General features: G+C 33.3%; 2 protein-coding genes, 2 long non-coding RNA genes and 1 other non-coding gene across 8 annotated transcripts; 3 read left to right on the top strand and 2 right to left on the bottom strand.

Annotated features, from left to right (window-relative positions):
• The first annotated feature begins 1,218 nt into the window (after positions 1 to 1,218).
• LOC125048634 lies at positions 1,219 to 1,964 on the top strand. Of its 2 annotated transcripts, none has more exons than XR_007116852.1 (2): positions 1,219 to 1,552; positions 1,715 to 1,964. It is a non-coding gene; the product is annotated as an uncharacterized LOC125048634 (long non-coding RNA). The 2 variants fall into 2 exon arrangements; XR_007116851.1 differs by having other exon boundaries at positions 1,219 to 1,559.
• Positions 1,965 to 2,565: 601 nt separating this feature from the next.
• On the bottom strand, positions 2,566 to 6,629 carry LOC125048648. Its single transcript, XR_007116854.1, has 3 exons — positions 6,105 to 6,629; positions 5,786 to 5,944; positions 2,566 to 3,052 (listed from the first exon to the last, which is right to left on the bottom strand). It is a non-coding gene; the product is annotated as an uncharacterized LOC125048648 (long non-coding RNA).
• A 114-nt stretch (positions 6,630 to 6,743) lies between these two features.
• Positions 6,744 to 20,194, top strand: LOC125048475 (optineurin). 3 transcript variants are annotated; one of them, XM_047647165.1, is made up of 15 exons: positions 6,813 to 6,829; positions 6,917 to 7,308; positions 7,646 to 7,888; positions 8,170 to 8,355; positions 8,538 to 8,648; positions 8,743 to 8,841; positions 9,688 to 9,813; positions 10,794 to 10,895; positions 11,864 to 12,000; positions 12,779 to 12,928; positions 13,691 to 13,781; positions 14,477 to 14,613; positions 15,392 to 15,503; positions 16,129 to 16,278; positions 16,629 to 17,032. In XM_047647165.1, exons 2-15 carry the CDS (start codon positions 7,108 to 7,110, stop codon positions 16,773 to 16,775), a joined length of 1,992 nt encoding a protein of 663 aa, XP_047503121.1. In that variant the 5' UTR covers positions 6,813 to 6,829; positions 6,917 to 7,107; the 3' UTR covers positions 16,776 to 17,032. The 3 variants fall into 3 exon arrangements, with proteins under 3 accessions (XP_047503110.1, XP_047503129.1, XP_047503121.1); XM_047647154.1 differs by having other exon boundaries at positions 6,744 to 7,308; XM_047647173.1 differs by lacking the exon at positions 16,629 to 17,032 and adding an exon at positions 18,305 to 20,194 and having other exon boundaries at positions 6,746 to 7,308.
• Positions 20,195 to 20,631: 437 nt separating this feature from the next.
• On the top strand, positions 20,632 to 23,585 carry LOC125048615 (papilin-like). Its single transcript, XM_047647380.1, has 3 exons — positions 20,632 to 20,883; positions 22,619 to 22,742; positions 23,317 to 23,585. The coding sequence occupies exons 1-3, from the start codon at positions 20,736 to 20,738 to the stop codon at positions 23,537 to 23,539; spliced, it is 495 nt and encodes a 164-aa protein (XP_047503336.1). The 5' UTR covers positions 20,632 to 20,735; the 3' UTR covers positions 23,540 to 23,585.
• LOC125055478 lies at positions 21,515 to 21,633 on the bottom strand. Its single transcript, XR_007117907.1, has one exon. It is a non-coding gene; the product is annotated as a 5S ribosomal RNA (ribosomal RNA).
• Positions 23,586 to 24,099: the final 514 nt, after the last annotated feature.

The following is a 24,099-nucleotide window of genomic DNA, read 5'->3' as shown; positions in this document are numbered from 1 at the left end:
TATACTGATTCGTTTTTAAGTGTGCACTAGCGACTGTGCAAGACGAAAAACGACGCAACAATGAACAAGAACTCTGGCGGCTTGCTTTAGCGCAATAAAAAGTTAGTTCCAGTTTCAAACGCCGGGCGCTGGCGGCGGTGTCACGTGGTGGGAAAAGGTCGGATACTAGCGATTTGGGCGGAAAAGGAAACGATGTACTCTCATAATGGACCTCGGACGTCAAACGGAACACATAATAACCATTTTAAATTTTGCACAATACTGCCTGCTAAAATATTCTTTTTTTCTGACTTGCAGTGATTGATAAAAAGTTATCGATGAACAAACGGCAAACGGGCAGAAGGCTCACCTGATGTTAAGTGATGTACCGCCGCCCATGGACGTCGAGGTGATACGGGTGAAATTTCGTATTCTGTCTGGACGTCCGATGATAAAACTCAGACTGAACGTCATTTCAACGCCAAGTATTCCGATGCTGGCTGTGGCTTTAAGAAGAGTATCTTCGAAAAGAGGAGTAGCGATAAAGGGTATTTTTAGTGGAAATATACGCGCAAACTTGTGTCTTCTCGGGGATAAATCGGACTAGCTTTAGTCGACCCCAGTCCGAGACTCCACGTAGTAGACTTTTGACTTCAGACACAAGTTCCGGTAGTTCATTAGAGAAATACCTGCATGTCCCGAGTAAAGAATATCCCCAGAAATCTGTAGATTCAGTTGCATAATTTCCCGGGGAGCCCTGAGAATAGGCTGAAAGCTTCGAGAGAAGTGCTTTATGCTAAATCCGATCGAAGGCGTTCGCTCTTTGGACTCACTTGCCTCTGCCCATCTATATGACTGTAGACTGTAATCTACAATTCACCATTTTAGTGATTATAAACACAACAATACAATTACAGGTATTAAGACTAACTGAAATCATATGATAAATAATACAAAAAAATAAGAAAAAAAAATACATTGGATTGTATGCCATTTTTCTGGTTTTTTAGTTGTTTAAAATGAATCTTTATTGGTCGTGTTTACTCTTATACAGTAAATCTATGCATAAACATTTCGCTAAATCGCTTTTTAAGGTTTCGTAGCCGAATGGAAAAAAATAACCACTTTCGATTCGCCATTTCAACAAAAATTGGTTGGAACAAGTAGTAACAACTCACTCAACTTATATCCCTAATTTATGCTTGCTGTAACGGAACCCTTCATGGGCGAGTTCGACTCGCACTTGGGGGTCTAGCCATATTGGTGTCGAAAAGTATTCTACATACACTACCGCTTTTGCGTAATTGTACTGTCGAAAACGCTTCGTTCGTAGCCAAGAGGCATGTCGATACATTACCGCAAAGTCGACACCGTAGATGCGAGCTGCTGTTCGTAGCACCTTATTCCGTCATATTGTCTCTGGATTAAATGTATTCCTAATGTCACTTTTATAAACAAATAAAAGTTAAAACTTAACAATATTATTGTAAATTTGCAATTGGAAGCTGCAAAAGGGACATTAGAATGTCAGAAAGGTCGGACCAATTTTCAATTTAAGTGGAATTTACGGAAGGTGCAAAGTGAATATATGAATTTTAATTGCATGTTTAAATTAAATACCAATGTTTCATGTTTTCTCAGAAATTTAAGGCTACAAATAAATACAATATTTTGAAATTGCATAATCGCGATATACTTATAATAATTAGTAGTACTCATTCTTTGATATTTTTAGGATTTGACCTCACAACTAATCTGCAAAATGAAGAAGCAACATATTTTGTTACCGCTTAGAAGAAACAATAGAAATAGTACTGTGGATTGATAAATAAAGAGTGAAAATAAGATTGATTAGAAGTTGATAAAGTCCAAGGAATTAAAAAACAATAGAAAAAAAACGTAGACTAGTGTGAACACTGATATTAGAGTTTAATTTAAGCTTTAATTAGGTTTGGTGTTTGTGCTTGAACATTTTTAATGTCAATTTGAAAGCAGATTTTTATATAAGTGTAGATTTTATTAGTGATTTGCTACTAGTTGGAATTATCTCTGTTTATGTCCATCAAACAATTTCAGTTTAAGTTAGAGTCATAAAGGTTGATTGTTTATAATAAATTTATACTTTTAGAAAGTGAGAATTGAAAAGCAGCAAGTACTCAATGAAATGAAAAGAGGGATTAATCAAAATTATAAAATAGAAACTTAGTCTGGTATGAAATTATAACCCTTAATCAACCTTTGTTTCCATATTGATGCTCCAACATCTTAGATATAAATTTAAGTTTGATTCTGATTTAAAGTTAATATTTATGTCAATTAACTTTTGGTTATATCAGTGATTTGCTACTAGTTTATATGTAAATGCAAATTCTGTTTAAGTAAGAAATGAATAAACATTGTATGTTATGTATTTGTCAGTTTTATTTTTGGTAATTTACCTATGTCTTTAGTAGGAAAAACCATTAAAGTGGTTAACAATATTAGTTTATTTTACAAGAATATACAGATAATGCATATATGAATGACCCGTACCTACTAATAGTTAGGAATATTAAACAAACAGGTAGCAAAATAAAAATGTTTCAGTTATGGTTATTTTTTATTAAAATAAGGCACCAAATATCTTCCTTAACATAATGCAGTCTACATAGAAAAATAAACAACTTATTAAACAATACAGACATTACTACTGAACACACACAGGTGCACCAAATTCAATGCATTACTACCTAAATAAAAATTGTTCAATTCATAAAACCTAACGTTAGATGTTGTGATGATTTCATAAAATTACTATGATACCTACAATTACTATGAATACATCTTGGGCGATTAAAATAATAGTGATTGTTTCCTTAACACAACAATTGTAAATAATAATAGTTATTGTAAAGATATAATTCTTTCCAAAATCTACAAATGCAGTTTGTTTATAATAATATCTCATTAACATTCAAACTGCTGAACTTATTAAGATTAAATGTGGAAGAACATAGTTTCAGTTACTGTTTCCTGTTCTTGAGGTAATGTTACGTAACCAACCATTATTTCATACTCCATAGCTTCTCTTTTTCTGAAAAGAAAATATTTTAGTTAGTACTTTTATCCAATAGAAAACTGACAAACTAAACTGTAAGATCGGTCCAAGGTTTGTTCAATAGGTAACTTTAGTATTAAAACTCTTTACTTAATTTTAAACTTAAAAATATACTTAATTTGTCACTGCTGCTTATTGTCAATTAAAGTTTTTAATAACCAAACAATGTCAGTAAAGTATGCGCTACACGGTATGAAACGGCGGTTTGAAACTTTGGTTTCAAACCGTGTGGATAGTTGTTTTATGCCAAATTTCGTTTAACCTTGGTATGCCCTTGGCAGCACGTTTTGCGTTGCAAACCGCGACCAAAACCGTTGGTTTGAAACCGTCTAGCCGCTTGTTTAAAACCACGCGTTCGGCAGTCGTGCTGCGGCGGCGAGCGTAGACGCACGAACGTGAAGTTATTACCGAATTGCTCGAATTATACAGAGAATTGCCATATCTTTGGGATATGGACAGAGACTGATCAAGAGTTCAGACCGCTCTAGGCTATTTGTCAGGATGCGCCCCTGCCAGGTGACAGTCGGTCTAAAAAGTAGTTTTGACTTTGTTTACTAGTGTGAAAATTTTAACATGGTTCATACTATCTATAAAAGTTTTTAGATCGATCTGCAAGCGAAACAAACGCTGTCCATTAATTTGCACACCTTGAAACCATTTTTTAGCTGACCGTACACAAAGACAAAGCACCTCACGCAATATAAGACCAAAATCATGAGAAGTGACTACAGGCTACCAGCTAGAAAACTAAATCCATGTCGTATTTGGCCGCATTACTTCTATTGGCTTAGTTTCTATGGACAACGTAGTTGTTGCGGCTATTAACCATGGATGTGGTCATATAGTGTGTAATGTTACTTCGACTTCACACTTCTGTTGTTATCTTTGAAAAAGACGTGAGCTGAAGCATTTTTTACTGATTAATGATTTATATGAAAATTACAGTAATTAAGTACCTAATTATTAATTTTTGCTTTAGCATTTGCAATTTTTTCCACAATATTTTCAAATTTCAAAGTTTGTAGAAAATGCACTATGCACGTTTTCTATGCACGAGAGCGCTGCAAGTTTTTGCTGGCGGAGTGTGTAGCGCAAGTACTTTTTTACTCTTTAAAGAGCTGAAAAAGACCTTCGCTGCTGTTGGTAACACTCATTGTCAAAAAAATCTTAATAATATTATCTCCACATTCGGGAACATGCATGACCTATTAAAACTTTTTACTAACTGCAACTAACCCTTTGAGGTTCTGGCAGAAATAGAATGCTCGGCCTGTGTCCTAAATCAGAGGCATATAGTTCTTTTAAGTCCTTTGCTTTGCTTCTAATAAATTCACTGTCGTCTATTTCATGAAGTTTCCATAAGAAACCAAACGTCGTGTTCACTGTATTATAAATAATTTGCCGGTTTTAAGTGCACTTTAAGACAATCAATTCCTGCATAATAATTATCAACGATGAAAGATTGCCTCCCATCTAACTCAATGTGCCCCGTTCTAACTTAGTATTTACTTTACTTTGAAGAAATAAATTTTGATTTCTTTCTTCTTCTTACATCTTTTTTGCATGTCTCTTAACTCTTTTTCGTCACGCAACGTATCAAGATAAGCATGTATTATCACATAAAGTGTAACAACGTCACATAAATAAACAGAACTTGCTTGTAGCAGTGTTCTAACGATTTGAAACTTTACGAGCGAACTTTAACAGAGTTCCAAAGGCACAACATTATTGCAATTTCTAGAGTTTTAATTTTTTCTAAAACTGCTTTTTCTTCTATTTTGGTCTCTTTACTTTGAATTTTTCGAGTTTTTGACAGATATTTTAGTACCGCCGATTCTTCATCTAATTTGGAAACTCTAATTTGCCATCTGCTTGTAGAACCAGTTCATAGTTTATTTAGTGTTTTGTCTCGGTCTTGTTGAAATATGCAGGTGATGATGCTAGCGAATACACGATTTCGGCGTGCCCGCGCCCCCTTAGATCGTCGCGCCCTAGGCTGCAGCCTAATTAGCCTAAGGGTTAATCAGGCCCTGGATATGGATGTGAAAAAAAAATCGATTAAAATAGATTTTTTTACGCGATTTTTATATTTAAAATAATCGATTATTTTTATAATTGAAAATCAATCATAGTCGATTTTTTATCTGCCACCTACCGACATTATGTCTGGTATTTTATAACCCGGACCTTGAACTATTAGGGATATTCGATATACAACGATGTTTACAATGCGATACATTGAATCCGATTCTTTGAAGATGTATTGTTTTTTTGTAAAACATCGAAAGGATGATAAAACTATAACTAAAAAGTAAAATAAATTTATTCAGCAGCACAAGACTACATACAATTAAAAATACAACAAAAATACTGCAATGTGCTACTGAAGAAATCGATTATTTATTAATCGATTTTTCATGCTAAAAAAATAATCGATTAATAAAAAATCTATTTTTTTATGCAGAATGTCACATCCCTACGGAGACGTCTTATCAGCGCAACGTTATTTTGGACACTGTTGGTTTTAAACCGTGTAGCCGAAAAGCGCAACTCGCTTTTATTTCGTTTCAAACCGCCGTTTCATACCGTGTAGCACATGCTTAACTCCCAAGGGACTTGAATTCAAACTTCTCATTCATTAACAATATCATAATAATAACTTCTCTAGTATATTAACTTAGTAAATAATTAAAGAAAATATCTGCTTACCATTACTTAGTATTGCTCACTAGATTTTATATATCCAAAGTTCATGAATCCACTTTAATTGATTAATTTAAATCAATATTATATTATTAGCTTCTATTATAATTACAATAAAATATATTTACAACTTCTAATTAGGTTCATTAGTGACTGCTTTCTCATCTGAAATATACAAATAAAATGTTCAATCATTTTACTTTGTGATTACATAATATAAGCAATATTAAATGGTATATGTATATCTACAAATTAAAGAACAATTTCATGAACTTACATGCAATATAAATATCAATTAAAGATATCCAATATAAACAGAATTTACCTCTACTAATTTGCTGATTTTCTTGATATTTTCATATTTATCTGTGTATATTATGTTATCCTCGCATTGATTCATAGAAAAACTAAAACTCTTAACTTAAAAATATTAACTCTAGTTTAAATTATTATAATTACACGAGAACGTTAAAAAAAGACAGATAACAAATTAAAATCATTTCGTTAAAACGTCCAAAATATGACCATGTTTTTAAAACGGTAGCCATTAAAGATGGCAATAGTTGTACTGAATTATTGCAAACAGCAGCTTTTGAGATCACGCTAAAACATGGCGGAAAAACACCGTTTTTTCTACACTGCCGAAACATTAATTGGCCGTTGGCTACCGAATAGCGTTAGCGTTAATGTGTGTCTTTTCGTAGCACTGTCATGGCGTCGCTTATTGTATCCCGACTCACGCCTATAAGGCCTAGGCTACCGACTGTCGACACGAGCTGTCATTTTCATACAAATTTAGTTTTCGACTTTCTACATACACTACTGTTAAGCCCTCTTGGCTAGACCCCTTGGATACATTTTTTCTTATAATTTTAGGATCAAATGACAAATCTATTATGCACTTTATCTGTGAAATACAATATGTTCGAATAATATTTGTTATCACACTTAATTCTTATCTGTGTTATAAAATAAAAAATTCTAAATATTATAGAAAAATAATCTTGTGAATGTTTGAAAATACTTATAATTAAAGTGTTTACTAGCAAAGTAGTGATTTTTCATAGTAGTTTAGAAATTATTTATTATATTTTTGGTATTTTTATGGTTTAACTGGTTACTTTTTTGATTCCATAGGTTTAAGTGGTTCTGGCATTTTCCGAAACAATTTTATTTTCATAAAAAAATTAATGATTACGATTATTACGTTAACATTAAACGTTTTAGTAGCCTTGTGTACGTTAGAAATCGGGTAGTTAGTTACTAGCAGCAGGTTTCTGCATTTACTGAAATATCTATCAAGTAAACCACAGCATAAAAAATTAATCATGTCGCAAGCTGACAATGATGATGATTCGTTTATAATCATTTTGGGCTCTTCCCCGGGAAGCTTAGATGGAAAAAGCAATGGTGCTGTTTTGGAAGTACCAAGTGGAAGTGTCGAGACTCCAATCCTGGACGATGTCATTAAGGATCTGCCTGAACAAGCAAACAAGGCCTTTAAGGCACAATTCAGCCTTGGTGATAGTGTAAGTGAATATTTGTTTCATTTGAAGTTAAAAGGTTTCAAAAATAGAAGGTAGTTAAAAATTTACTATATTATTTATTATTTACTACCTTTATTATTAATATAGACATTTTATGCCTCTTTATAAACCAACTTAATGACTCATTTATAGTGAACACTTAATGGTTCAGTGTTTACAACACAATATTATTGAGGAAAATACACTAGGGACTTTACCTTTCATCAATTGATAAAGCATTGGACACAAACACATAGAAATTAACTATGAGCGTTATATATTTTTGTTACACATGAGTAATACTTTTTTATTATTAAAAACACTACATTCTATTCTGTAGCCATCCCCAGCAAGTATGATGGTGGCTAGTACTCTAATTACTGATGACCGAAGTACAGAAGAACTACAGAAACGGTTTGGAGAACTCTTAGATGAGAATGTTGTATTAAAGGAGACACTGAAGCAAAATAATGATTCTTTGAAGGAGCAGTTTTCATTGATTGCGTCATGCCAGGATGATATGCTCCAAACACATAAATTACATAAAGAGAAATTTGATGAAACTAGGGCACTTGTTGAAAAGGTATTTTATTTATATATTGTTTATAACTCATTTATAATATTAACTAGGTATTATATCTATCAAATATTTTATGACATTATGATCTCATTCTGATAGGATTTTAGATGTTTTCCTGTCTGTTGTCATATTTGTTGACCTGCATTTCTCATCAAAACATGTCCTTGAATATGCTTATCTGATATTACAATAAAAAACATTGAACAAAGGGGAAAACAATTTTATGCTAAATACGGAATAATTGTATTAAGCATCATATATTAATATACCTATTTCTTTAACAGTTAAGATTACAGAACCGAAAACTTAAAGAAGAGATTGTGCTTATTACTAAAACCAAAGAGATGTCACTGACTAATGGTGCTAAGTCGGGTCCATCATCAGGAGTAGAATTTGTGACATCGCCAGATGATGATACAATTAATAAACTAACAGCCCAGTTGGAATTGGTTGAGAAGCAAAGAAGACAGGTGAATATATTTTTGCTACTCACCACTTAGTAAAAAAGGTTTTATTGGGCATAAAAAATTAAGTCTTGCCCGCAGGTTTAAGTTTTTAAGTTTAGCCTTTTTTAGTAAGAGAACTGGCTTCTGTACCAGACTGTAAAAAGAACTTAGACACATCATTTGTTTTCAAACAATTGTATTTTCAGGTGATAGTTGACAATGAAAAACTTACATGGCAAAGGGAATCCCTAGAGCATATAGTCAATGCCACTTCCAAGGAAAGGGACGATTTAAAAGACAAATTGAATACTACAGAGGTAAATGTAAAAAAAAAAAATAAAAAAAAAATAAATAGAACTCGAGAGTCTAAAGCATTGAATCATTTACATATTTGTAACTTTTTTTTTTTAGTTGTTATTATCAAGTAAAGAAAATAACCACACTGAAGAGTTAAAACAGTTGCATGGCACAATTGAAGAGTTGCAAAAAAAGATGAAATTTATGGCTATGGTAAGCTTAAAATAGTTTTGCAAATATTTAAAGAAACACTTTTGATAAGTGTATAGATATGTTCTTTAAAAACCTTATTTCCTTTGACCATAGAGAAAAGTTGCTTATGATTAAATAAAAACTAATTTAAGTAAATTTAAACAATACAACAAAGGATTTGTAAATGTATTGTAATAAATGCATTTTGATTTTAATTAACTAAATAACTCAATGTTTAAACTGGAGTTGTTTACAAGGTTATTTTAATATTTCAAATCATTTGTGGTTATAAGTTATCGGAAAAACACAAAAACTTAATATATATAAATTACGTGTCACGTTGTTTGTCAGCTATGGACTCCTAAACTACCGAATCGATATCAATCAAATTTGCACACCGTGTGTAGTTTGATCCAACTTCAAAGATAGGATATCATATCAATTTATACCCGCAATGTTATTTTATTGCAAAATATTTGTTTATTATTTGATACGATTCTAACAGATGGCGCCTGTGTTAAAAGTTCCAACGTTTCACATAAGCTATTTACCTTTCACATAAATTCTTCTACCGTTTCCCTTGAATAGTTTACTACTATGTAGTATAATAAAAACCTTAGCCACAGCAACGCTTGGCCGGTTTGCTAGTATAAATATAAAAGATGCACCATGTTCTTCTCTTCTTTTAAGTTTATTATGATTATTATTTACTTCTTACGCAAACTGTAAATTAATTAATAAAAGATAACATATACACAATATGAATGATAGACATAATTATAATGAAAATACAACATAGCAATCGATTTGTATGCAGGTCAACGGCATTGTACAATGTACAAGTTCTTAATAGATCCTTGATTACAGAATGTTCACAACAACGAAATACAGAAGAGAGATGAAGTAATACAGATTCTAGAAGGGAAAGTGACGTCACTACTCAACGATCTGAAAAAGGCACAGATTACAATATTAGATTTGGAAAATATTAAGGTAATATTGTTTCATACATACTAAGGTCCCATGTTTAACCCTGGCTGTACACCAATGCTTTTTTTGAAGGAAATGATTAGGGTCATTAACCTTTTCTTGTACCCACAGTTGTGTAAATGATCCACTGATTTTACGTGACTAAAGAAAATATTTAGAGAAGTGATGGCCTAGTGGTTTCAACGTGCGACTCTCATCCCTGAGGTGGTAGGTTCGATCCCCGGCTGTGCACTAATGGACTTTATGTGCGCATTTAACATTCGTTCTGACGGTGAAAGAAATCATCGTGTGGTAACCGGCTTGCCTTAGATACAAACAGCCGATGGCGTGTCAGGGATAGAAGGCTAATCGCCTACTTGCAGGTTAAATTGACAAATGATCATGAAACAGATACAGAAATTTGAGGCCCAGACCTAAAAAGATTGTAGCGCCTCTAATTTTATTTTATTTAAGGAAAATATTTGTAACACAATACACATTATAAAAAAATGTGTTTATTCATTATAAGTACACTAGGGGACCCGACAGACGTTGTCCTGGATGATATTTCAAGCGATTAGTAAAGCAAAGTATGAAAGTACCGACTGCAGTGCCATCTGCCGGGCTGATTTGTGAATCTAAACCATTCCCAGATCCCCTTGAACACACACAAAAAATTTCATCAAAATCGGTCCAGTCGTTTGAGAGAAGTTCAGTGACATACACACTCACAGAAGAATTATATATATAAAGATATGCATTACAATGTATAAGATGTGGGAACCCTTTTAAGTAAATAAAATACCTGTGCCAGGATTCCCAGCTCTTCCATAACAAACTTAATTATAAATTTCTTAAAAATATGTTTGTCCTATACCAATAGGTCTTAAAATTAATTAGTATTATAGAGCAGAACAAAATACATACACATTTCTGTGTGTATCATTTAAGTTCAATTTTTAAATAACGTAGATTCATTTTTTTATATAGTCTGTGTTTTTTAGTTGGAGTTTGCAAAATACAAAGGTGGGGTCTCCGATATGGTGAAGACATACAAAGAGCAAATAATGGAGTTAAATACCAGAATAAAATCTTGCCAGACTATGGTATGATATTATATATAAACTAGCGGACGTCACGTCAAATACAAAAAAATCCTTAAATTGTAAACACACTAAAATTTCATCACAATTGGTCCAGCCATTTAGGAACAGTTTAATTACACGCACAGAAGATTCGTATACAAACTGTTTTGAAAAAAAACGGGCACCTAAGGAAATTTACGTTTGTAGGTCGATTTCAGTTAATTTAATGAAAATTTATTTTCTGACGTAGTCCGTATCTTTATGATTATGTAAATAATACAAACCATTAAAAAAACAACTATTCACTTGGCTTAGGCCCGTGTGCAAGAAGGGCCTCATAGCCTAGCGGACTTATTCAGTGTCTGCTAGGTGAGGGGTACCGGGTTCGATTCCCGGTTCGAGTGAAATTTTTAATTAAATTTAAATTTGTTATCGGCCTTTGGGAGGGTTTTGCGGTGCATTGAGGGCATGGTCGTATTTCTAAGGCAAGCAGTGAGTATTATATCTAAGAAAATAGACTAAATAAATTCAAAGCCCTCGTTGAACGAAAATTAATCAATAAAGCTTTTTATAAATTTGAGAAACACTTAAATGATCCTAATCCTTGGGATTGATTTGCTCCAGTTTTAACAATTTGTATGACAATACTTGGCGATTAAAAAGAGTGGCGGAAAGTTTCTTGCCAGTTCTTCTTACCCGCTCTACGCCCTTGACTTGCGAACTGGTAGTGAATGTAAATTTACAATTAATTTAACTTCTTTCTGACAATTCATAAGTGCACTTGTTTACCTACATGAATAAAGATATTTTGAGTTTGAGTTTGAGACTGTGTAGGTTAAGGATGTAGCAATACGTTCTAAACCGAGGATGGAAATTACAAGTCGTAATTCGACATTCACGAGTTGGTACGCTCTTTTTGAAGGTCCCTAAGTCGAATTGGTTCGGAAATACTTCAGATTTCTTTTAGAGTTTTTTTTTATAATTGTCAGGTGTTCCAACCAGTACATATGACAATGAATTGTGAAGGTGAAGGGTCCCCGAATTATGGAGGTTATCTCGCCAATGTTAAACTATACGATCGCACACTTAAACACATAGCTGAATATCTCAATAACTTGACAAATGGGTGAGTTTAATTTAAATGCAATATATTAATACATCCCGTCTATGTGTGCATGCACTTGCTTCTACTGTAAAGAAAAATATCGCGAGGAAAGCGGCATGTCTTAGACCAGAAATCGACAGACAGAGACTGATCTTGTCTATACAATAAAAATTATTGAAGGGGCCTAGCCATTTATTGACAGATGTTTTTTAGTCTGGGCCTCAGATTTTTGTATCTGTATCATGATCATTTGTCAATCTAATAGGCAAGTAGGTGATTGGCCTCCTGTGCCTGACACGCTGTCGACTTTTTGGGTCTAAGGCAAGTCGGTTTCCTCACGATGATTACCTTCATCTTTCGTACTAATAATAATGCGCATGTAGACAGAAAGTCCATTGGTGCACAGCCGCGGATAGAACCTACGACCTCAGGGATAAGAGTCGTAAGCTTAAGCCACTAGGCCAACACTGCTCTAGGGATTATTATTATTAACTAAATTAATAACAACGTTAAATAATAATAATACAATACAATATATCATCTTTGTGCTTTAAATTCATTCAAATTAACGATTTATCTTTTTTTCATTTAGCACCTTTAACAAAAGTATTGTTTCGTCTCTTTCTGGCGAATTGTGTTTATGATGTAATGAAAAGAGAAAGAGTGCTTAGTGAAAAGAGTGCAATGAGAGTCATTTAATTTTTATGAATACTTACTACCCTTTTGTCCTTTTAAATGTGACAAAATAAAAATAAAAATCTACAGTTCCCAGTTTTGTAATTTCGTTAATATTTTTTAGCCTGTCAGACGATCTGGTTAGAACAATGGGAGTAATATCGAGTATACAGGATGTTACATTGGAACGTGCGTCGATTGAAAAAGTTCGTGCGGGCTTGGCTGACGTGAAACAAGCGATTTCGAAGCAACACCATACTGTTCTTCAAAATATGTAAGTATTATTTTGATACAGTTTAATTACATGTGTAAATGTCCTTTCTTTTTCTTAAAAATTATTTTTGAAGTTATACTTCTATAGGCGCGTTATGAAAAATTGATGAGAGTGAAATTTTACGATGCGTGCGCACCGTGACACAAAATTAACAGAATGAAGTTGCCCACGGAAGATACTACAGCATTGGACATAATTTAAAAACAACATTCGAATAATAATAGAATTTATGTTACACTTAATGTAAGAGAATAATAATAAATATTTATTTTTTTAATTTTTCAAATGTAAACTGAACTTTATTGACTAGGTATAATGACTCCTTTTCCAGTCTTTGATTATTTAATAGTAATTAATTATTTGCTGCAATCAAAACCTATTTTTAATAATGTCAAAGAAGTACTTCTTACGCGCGTACATAAGTACACGCACCCTTTTTGTACTTAATATTTATATAGTATTTTGTTTATTATTTTGACATGAAAAGGTCGATAAAATAAACATTTCACCGCAAAAACGCTTGATGACGTCATGCTATTATATTTCAAAGGTTGCCCAGGGTAACATCAAATTATATAATCGGTCCGTCTCTCTCTCGTTATACCTGCGATCGCGCTCGTGAGGTTTTGGTGTGACACAAGTTTCTGAACATGTCACCCGACTAAAACGATTTTAAAGACGTTATCACGTCAAAACCACTATACGTTGTGTGTTACGTAAGTTGTGTTTAGTTTAATTTTAAAGCAATATTTATATTTTCAGCGCTCAATTGAAAGGTACTTTTACAATATTCGAAGGAATATTCAAGGATTACAACGAGCTGTTGAAGAAAACATTGACGAAACGAGAAGAGGTGAGTGAAACATGTGCATTTGACATGTTGTAGTCTTACATTTTTAGTCCTTCGAGCCGGATTTTACATTCGAGTAGGACATTTAAAACAAAATTTTTGTAACCTGCTCTGAGAAAAAGAAATCTTTTTTCTGATCATACATTCCTGTAGCTGTTTATGGAGTATGGGGACAAATTTCTTTGTATGATTCAGTGATAATTTGTCTTTCAGATGAAGCGATTCACGTTCAAGTGACTTAATTTTCTTTGCTGCACTAACTAGTGTTAACCATGGTCGAATATTCACCACTACCAACCAAATCCATTGGTTCAACAAAATCTCAGCTTTGAAAGTTACTTACGCACCCTTTAAAATAATAATGATTAATCTTAATATATATAAATTACGTGTCACGTTGTTTGTCCGCTATGGACTCCTAAACTACCGAACCGATATCAATCGAATTTGCACACCGTGTGTAGTTTGATCCAACTTAAAAGATAGGATACCTTACATCTCTATTTCTACACGCAATATTATTTTGTTGCAAATTATTTGTTTATTATTTGATATTACTATATTTTATTACTATGTAATATAACAAAAATCTTAGCCACAGCAACGCTTGGCCGAGTCTACTAGTATTTTATATAATATCAGTTTATTGTCAATTTTGTGTCTTAAGAAATTTTAGTCCTTTCTCTTGTGCCATACAGACCCCTGGCGTGGAGCAATTAACAGCGGCACTGGTAGCACGAGGGGAAGAAGTTCAAAGCCTGGAAAACGAAATTGTGATGCTCGCCGCTCATAAAGAAGACTGTGAACTTTTGAGGGCTCAAGTTGAATTGTACAAGTATGTATAGAATATGTCTTATGATTTTTTGCTATTTATTTATTTATTAAATACTAGCTGGCCTGGCGAACATCGTACCGCCTAACAGTCGATTCTTTATTTTTTTTAATACTTATTCTGCTATTCGGGACACCGGTCTAGCTAGTACGTTGATAATACAACAAATACATTATGTCAAAAAATAAAAATTTACCTTCCCGGAACCCCTCCACTAACACTTGAACTTTATGGTATGGTATTAAAGTTCAAATTGCCTTTAAATATTATTACGAATATTTTGTATGGGAATATAGAAAAGTGTTGTTTTTAGACGTTTTCACTCAATTTTTTTTTAAATTTTTCTCCGTAAGAACCATCCTCGTACTTCAAGGAATACTATAAAAAAATAATCAGACAAATCGGTCAAGGCGTTTTCATGTTATGTCGTGACAACGGAAAACGTGTTTCATTTTTATATATATAGATAAATTTAAAAATACCAACAATATTTCTTGCTATAAAAATACACTATTTTTCGTATGCAATAATAATTCTAAACCACAACTGGCATTTGCACTCGTGATACCGAGTCAAGTAATAATAATAATTTTATTGGTTGCCAAAAACTTGATTAAGATTACATAACCCATGCTCCTTATGTAGTGAGTATATCAGGAAGTTACAGGACTTCCCAGCTACATGGATTCTGTAGCAATATCGAGAATTAATTATAATAATATAATAAATAAAAAGATTTAGTTCACTTACATTTGGACATATACAAAATTTATAAATTCAGGAGTGACTTCGAGGCGGAACGTAAATCGCGTGAAGAAATGGTCGCTGAGAAAGAGAAAATTGCGACTGACCTCAGAGTTTTACAGAAAAAGCACGCGGAGATATCAAGTCAGGTAAGAATCTGTTTTCTGCTTTTTAGCAATAACGGTTTAATAGTTTGATAACTATTTGATATTGCGATTGGAATTACAAATGGTTAATCTAATACTACTTACATATAAAATATATATTACTAGCGGACCCGACAGACGATGTCCTCCATAATATTTGAAGCAATTAGGATATAAAACAAAGTATGAAAGTACAGATTGCAGCGCCATCTGCCGAGCCGATTTGTGAATCTAAACCATCCAGGGCTCCACCCAAACGCATACAAAAATCAATTCAAATCGGTCCAGCCGTTTAAGAGGAGTTCAGATATAAAGTTATAAATGTAACTAAACACTATTCGACATTAATTTAACGTTTCGTCTTCGTATACTCTAGACAAGTTATAAAGATTTATCTGATATCTGATTCAGTCTTTAATGAACTCGGGCTATATTTGTAGATCAGGTCTTAGGCTCCAAGGTCAGGCTATTTTGTCTTTTAAAATTTAATAAAAAGAAGTAAGATTACTGGCCTCATGACATTATTTGTTAGTAGTAGGACATCCATCTCATCGGATATAGGAGAGAGAGAGAGTCGAGAAAAGAGAATTTTGTCCTTTTTAATTTGTATTTTTTTATTGTTTTTCAGTTGGAAGAAGTTCGCAAAATGAGTCCTAGTATATTCAAAACGGCTTCAGCCCGTATCTCAGCCAACTCAGCCAAAATTTCGACTCCCCTTGGATCTATGGCCGCCAATACAGCCTCTGTGTCAGCCATTTCTGGTTCTTCTGAGGGCGTGGTAAGTTTAGTATCCAAATTTTTCAGGTTCTAGTTTTGTCTCTTTTTTACTAAGATTGTCTGATTTTATTTTATAAAAAATAATAATGAAACTGCAATTTATTTATTATTACAATAGGTAACTACTGACGTACCTATATGATCTGGAGGTTCGATTTCGGTGAAATAATTTTTGGTTCGGAATGTAAGGCACACAATGGTCAAGCGTTATAAATTAAACGCGTTAAGAATTAAGTACATGATATTTTCAATTATTACCCAAATTAGTTCTGTCTCTGATATATCGTTAATTGCTCTTAGAATATATTTTATGTTATAAACATATTTAGTTTTATTTTATTTTAATGGAAGACTCGAAAAAAGAAGATCGTAAAAGAAGAAAAGAACGGCGTACACGAGACCACGCCCCCTGCGATACGCTACGACTGTCCGGTGTGCGACAAGCCGTTCAAAACTCTGATACTATTACAGCAACATGTCGATTCATGTTTATTATAATATAATCAATTAATAGCGGAATTACACCTTGTTAAGTTTAATAAACTAATATTGTAGTTAGGTCCTGAGGTTTAACTGATGTGTATAGTAAGTCAGGCTGGACATTATTTTAATATTTTGGAAATTTGTTACTCAGAGATTAAGTAGCAATCTAATAAATCTAATTGACGAATATTTCAATGATCCTAATCCTTGGGATTGATTTGCTCCAGTTCAAACAATTTGTATGACTCAATACTTGGCGATTAAAAAGAGTGGCGGAAAGTTTCTTGCCCGCTCTACGCCCTTGACTTGCGAACTGGTAGTAAATGTAAATTTAGAATTAACTTCACTTCTTTTCTGACGTTCATAAGTGTACTTGTTTACCTATATATTTTGAGTTTGAGTTTGAATGACTTTTCGACAATGGTGAGGTAGTTTTTTGAGTTTTGTAACAAACATACAAACTTTTCTCTGTAATACATAAGGCCATTTCTAGTTCTATAATGGTATAAATTCAGAATTGGAAGCTTTTTTTATATGAATAGTTTGAAAGATATTGATTAATCGTCAGGACTACTTAAGGCAAGGTCCAAAGTCGAGACTTGACTTAAACTAAATCTTAATAAAAATAATTATATAGAAAATATTACGTAACAATAACACGAGTATTTATACTAAATCAAAGTTACCATTTAAATGCATTTCAATTTTTGATTATTATTTATTAAATAATTTTTGAAAACTAAATACATAGTCTTTTTCAAAATTCCACACCTGTATTTTGGGGGTAAGGACATTTTTATACGAATTAAATTAACAGGCATGGTCTTATGATGTTGTGGTTTCATGTATTTTAACTACTAAACCTTGAGTTTTTTGAGTTATGTTCCAACCTCACAAAACCCTTTAATTTAAAGTGATACTCCATATGTAAATATTCATACTATTTTAACACTTCCCCTCTCTTTTCATCACAGCGTAAGTACAATTTGACTGAAAGAGATAGAGTACTATTGTTAATAATAATTGAGTTTTTAGGAATGAATATGAATACGTATAGGAGAGTTCGCTTTTAAGCATAAATGGTTTTTTGTCTCTTAAATTTATATTGTAAGTGATCAAGACAAAATATTAAAATCTAATTCATCGTTGTTTTAGTGTGTTATTCCTTATTGCAGTTTTATTAATTTATTGCATGACCATGGGCTTCTATTAATTGTTACGTTACTTGATAAATGGCCTATCTAACACTAAAAAAACCAAAAAAATATGTTTTTTACATAACAAACGCAAACGGGCAAGAGGCTCTGTTAAGTGATACCGCCGCCTATCGACACTCAATACCTGAGGGAACGCGAGTACGTTGCCGGCCTTTAAAAAATAATATCGCATTTAAACATACAAACTCTTTCTTAGTATAGACCTTTACATTTTTTCGACGTTGTAGCAGCTTGTTGCAATCTAACCGGACGAAGTGTTTAAATAATCGCACTTTTCTATTGTCGTCTATTTTTATCTATTGTCTTCTAATATCTATCTCTTTCCAGGTGTACACTTGTCCAAAGTGTATGTTCTCCACGAAACAGTACAAGGTGTTGGAGGACCATTTCGACTTCTGCTTAGACGATTTCTAGTTCGACTCATGACATGTATAGACTATAGAAATTCATTTCTGTACGACCAGTATTTTCTATTTTACTTTTATACCCTGGGGAAAAATTTAAAGGATTGTTTAGATATGAATATATTATGTTGAATGAGGGAAATGACTTCCAATTATTTACTTATAAAATATATTTTTTATCGTTGATTTAATTGTATCTGATATTATTTGACATTAATATTTTCCAAAGGTTCTTTTAGTATAAAATTTTATCAACTGAAATGACATCGTATGTATAAAGTTACAAGGGTAACGTGTGACGTAAGTGTGATGGTCTTCCGTTTCGGCTATAGTGCTAAAACATATCTGACCCAGTAAATTGAACAAATACTTTCAACATCTACGCCTTGGTTAAACCCCCGATATAACGCCACAAACATATCGGCTGTAAATTGCCTTATTAACTGACGATCACTACTGGTCAAATATGTTAGTAGCATAAGACATTCATAGTTTTATTCTTAACATATAGCGTACACGTGACGAATATTAATGTAAAATTTATAACTAAATAAGGTGCTTAGTGCATAGCGCCATCTTGCGTGACTTCCCTTAAGCTATGAAAATGTGTATAGTCAATAGCACAAAATAAGTTTGAAAACTGAAAACTACATGCGACCAGCTTTTATATAGTTTTTGTACCTCGCGATCCCAAGTAATATTGGATATTAGAACTATATTGAAATTGGGTAATTCCTTAATCAGTCTTATTACACGATTTGTTTATTAAAGAGTAGTTGAACCGGTGCAATGAGACTTATTAATTGTTGATGTTTATAATTTTTAAATAATTTGTTCATTTCCTTTACCCAATAAATTGTTACCAATTTCATTTCTGTGCCATGTTTCAAATTTTATAAACAAATAACATTAGTTATTACTATTGACGACGCATTATGAACTAAGGCTTTGGATCATAAATCATATTTATCGGTCTGTCTCGCTCGCACTTAGATGTTTTATGGAAAAACAATAACCCTTACTCGTAACGACCAATCAGGAGTCAGAGTGCGTGCGCAGGTGGGTAAGTATCTATAACGGGTTGAATTGCGTGCATATTCCTACTGACATTTATTGCCCGACGACTGTTTAATATGCGTCGACTTTAATAGTTCATAAGTTGAACATGTGATTATATAAAATATTAAGATAATTTAATAATTTTGGTTATATAATTGTTATAATTTAAATGAAATGTTTCAGCTAAATAATATTATTGTATGGCAGTGCTTAAGACGAGAATAACTTGACGAAATCGGACCTTAGCTTGCCAACTTCAGGCTTAGCCATTTCTCTATAGACATTTTTGGATATAAAATCTGAATGTTGAATAATATAAATCCGTATTCCAAAGCATAGCTTAAGAATCCTATGTTTCTTGAGTAAATATTCTGAAATACGATTCTTATATGAACAATCTATGGTTTATGTTACTAGATATATAAAAAAAACTATTAGAAGATAGATCTTTGCATAATGTTTGTGTTCTGTGATGTCGCGAATTTGAAAGAATGCGCCAAAAATTTGACAAAAAAAAACGAATATTTGGCTAACTTCATGGCTGTATGTGAAGTAGGTGCATATAATAGTTTGAAAATAGAAGATAAACGACATTCACGATAGCCATGAAGTTAGCGACAAGTTTCTGATTCATTTGATGACTGTACGCGACATCTGTTGAGCTGTGTGATTGAAAAGACTGTTTCATTATGTAATAATTAGATAACTATGATATCTTTGTAATTCTAGTTTTTTAATAAATATTCAAACAATACCTCTCTTTGATTTTAAACAATTACTACGAACTTTACTCCAAAATTCATGAATATAGTTGATATAGGCTTGAAAACTGATTTGTGGATAGAAGCGTCAGCAGGAAAGCCATTGGATTTGGAAAAAGCTCGAGGATGCTTTTTCCCGTGGAAGGGTTTCGATCAATGGTATCGAAGGAAGTTATATATATTAGGATAAGAAAAAATCTAAACTGTACCTATATTTAACATTTGTAAAGATTGAAAAATAAATAAACATTATTAGGCTTGAAAACTATCAACTTTTTGGAATAGTAAACTGTATTATTCCATCTAATACCTAATACTAACAATACTCAATCGTAACGTGTAAATAAATTACGAAATTAAAACTTGAATTGCAATTAAAATCGCACTTGTTAATTATCAACATAGAAAAGTTAATTTCGAGTAACAATGCTCGTGATCGCGATTGTTCTCAACTGTATAATTTATGTTTCTGCTTGCGGCAGCAGAGTGGAAAACATAGAATCTTCCGAAGATGACAAGAAATATTTATGGAATATGAGCCAATGGGACATGTGGAAACCAGAGGACGATAAAAAGAGTATGGACGAGTATATTGCGATGTATAAGAATTTGACTGAACAGGCAAACAGCTGGAACGAATTTGATGTTAATAGGGATCCCGGATTACCGCCACACTGGAGAGGTTAGTTTGTTAAACTAGAAAACAATTTTAGCTGGCTTACTTCGAAATTTCTTCGAGAAATTAAGTCAAATGTGACTATTTCAATATATAATATAGCAATTCAAATTTATAATAAAAAAGAACTTGAGAAGTGTCAAGGGACGGAATGAAGTTCCTTACGATTAATTTATATGTTAATTGGTATCATAACAGTATGATAGGTTTTCTCGACACCAATCTTATATTTCATCGTCTATTTAAGTTTTAAGAGACCAGGAATCTAAAAGAGGAAGAAGAATGATGTCGTTGTACGCAGCGATTAAATAGTAAAATAACCTAAATATAAATTAAGTGGCACAATTAATAAGCATATTTCGTATTTCGTGGTTCAGACGCTTTCAGTCTCATATGGTTCATCTCCTTGTATAAGCTGTTCTCGTTGTGATATTAGTTCACTAATTTTTGAATTCGCAGAATTTCACGACATATTCCTGAAACATTATTTTTTTATTTATTTTAATGAATATTTTGCAAGGAAACTAGGGACCCCGCAATTATTATTGTACAGGGATTCCGGTGTACGTTTACTACGACTAATTTAGTTAAGTGATACTAAACATAATTTTCATTTCTTATCGCTACGAAAAAAAAAAGCCAACATCACGAGGTGTTCCCAGGCGGTCACCCATCCAAGTACTGACCTCGCCCGACGTTGCTTATCTTCGGTGATCGGACGAGAACCGGTGTATTCAACGTGGTATGGACGTTGGCGATAAGCAAATCGAAAATATAAAATAGAACAACTATAGCAAAAAGTGTCGTTACACCTTTTGCAACGCGCGATAAAGGCGGAAACATACTACTAAAACGCGACGCTACACCACGCCATCCGACGCATGTCAGTACTTATCAATCCCATATATTTAATATGGTCAGATGCACATAGACAACACGCCATGTGATCACACGCGGTAACATCCAATCGATTTGGATCGGCGTGTTGTGGATGTTGTGATGATGACGTCATGCGTCAGTCTTTCGAGTTTTTGACACGAATGTCAATTTATATATGTACTTAGATATTTTTGGATTTATTTGGCGAAATGAACGACGAACAATTAATTGAGTTGGTGAAACAATATTCTGTTTTATATGACATGAGATTACCTCAATACAAGGACAAAAAAAGGGAGTTAGGATGTTGTTAGTTTAATACAAATAACCTGCTAATCAATTCAGTTTATTAGAAAAATACAGGATGGGCCAGAAAGATTTGCAAATTTGAAAAAAATATTATAAAAAAACTAAATACAATACACATACAATATTTTATTTTAATTAAAATGCACATCTGGGAAATTTATTTCTTAAAAATAACATCATCCAGGTGTGCACCATTGCGCTGCAATCATTCCTCGAATCTGAACCTCAAATTGGTAAAAACTTGCTGGCGCGGGGAATAAATCAGCTAAATGACTTCTGAATTTGCAAGCGTGTCGTGGTGTCGCGTGTTGGTAATGTGCACGATGGATATCGGGTGTCGACACGTTGCGTCGCGTGGCGTTTTAGTAGTATGTTTCCACCTTAGGAACTTCAACTTAAGCGGCAACAATACTAGTATAACTTTTGTCTATGTTTTCCTAAGCATATTTGAGTTCTCGTCTTGACTTTACTTGGTATCAACAAATTCTTACAGTGATAAATATTTCTTTATTAATACAATGTATGTAATGTATAATCTATATGGCTTCTATAGAATACGATGAAGGTATAATAGGGGTACCACCACCGCCGTGGGCCTACGTATCAAACGCTTACGGTCGACCTAATTTTTGCTTCGTATTTCCTGCTAGAGGGAACTGTAATCAGACCATCATTAGGTAAGTAGGTACTGGTTTCTCTAAATTATTAAATTATCTGTGGTGCCATAACAAATCGTGCCTGAAAAATTATTACACCTGAGGGCCTTATACAATATAAATAATAACTATGGAACACAGTTATTTAGGTGGTCAAAGTGCGTGAAGAACGCAGCGATCTTTACATAAAAAATAACAATGAATTGTTAACCGCCTTCGGGTTTTTTAAAGTCTCGTTAGAAAAGACGTTAGTCGTTCCATAACGGAGCGTTTCTTAAGCCAGTTTTTGCCGCGCAACACCGCTATGCTGCTGCCCAGTTAAATATTTCCGAGCCAATTCGACTTAGGGTCCTTCAAGAAAAGAGCGTACCAATTCTTAAAAGGCCAGCAACACACTTGCGATCCTTCTGGCAATGTGAGTGTCCATGGGCAGCGGTATCACTTAACATCAGATGAGCCTCCTGCCAGTTAAACTTCTATTACATTAAAAAATCCTAATGAATGCCAGCTAGCAGATGCTATGTTAATACTGCTACGCCCCTGAAGAACGTATCCAATAATTAATACTAAAACTTTATTTATTTAACCTTTTTAGATGGGCATTCAATCCTTCAACACAGAAATGCCATCAGTTTAGGTACAGCGGTTGTGGGGCGAATGAGAACAATTTCAAAACTAAACCCAGTTGCATCCGCGCATGTAAGAGTGTGCCTTCTACACCTTGCGAGAACGAGGGAAACATGGATTTTGTCGACATGTTGTTTGGATATTATCCAGATGAACGAATTAAGAATTCCGGTAACATTCCGATAGGTTAAGAGGAAAATAACGTTTATATGATAATAAGTAATAATAAATATTGTAGATAATTCAAAAAATTTATTAACTGAGGTATGTTTATTTTTTACTTAAGAGCTAATAGACCTAAGGTAAGTAAAATGATGCGCAAGCGTAGATAAGATAATGGAAAGGAATAGGAGGAGATATGAGTGACCGACTTCTGGGTTGTTTTTTTCAAGGATACAAAATATCTACTATCATATAATTTTTTATTGTTTATATGAAATCCTAGAAATGCGGTGCCGTTAACTAACGGGCGTCATTTTACGGTTATTAATAACAGCCGTCTTTACTTTTTAACATAATGCAAAAAAAAACAATCATTTTCGCTCGTCCAAGTCTCGTTTACACTCATTGTATTCATTAAATATGGGCACACGCAAAAAACGTTGAACTAATGTTTATCACCGCTATGACGGCTTTCATGCAAATGACAGCACCGCTATTTGACGTTACGGTGACATTCAACTTTCTCTAGAAAACCTACTCCGATGTTATTTATAGACAACGTATGGGTGACGTCACCCAACGTTACATT

Source organism: Pieris napi, chromosome 1 (genome assembly GCF_905475465.1).
Source record: "Pieris napi chromosome 1, ilPieNapi1.2, whole genome shotgun sequence".
In the NCBI taxonomy this organism is placed as follows: Eukaryota; Metazoa; Arthropoda; class Insecta; order Lepidoptera; family Pieridae; genus Pieris; species Pieris napi.
The sequence above is the reverse complement of the archived record's forward strand: the minus strand, read 5'-3'. Positions and strand labels throughout refer to the sequence as shown.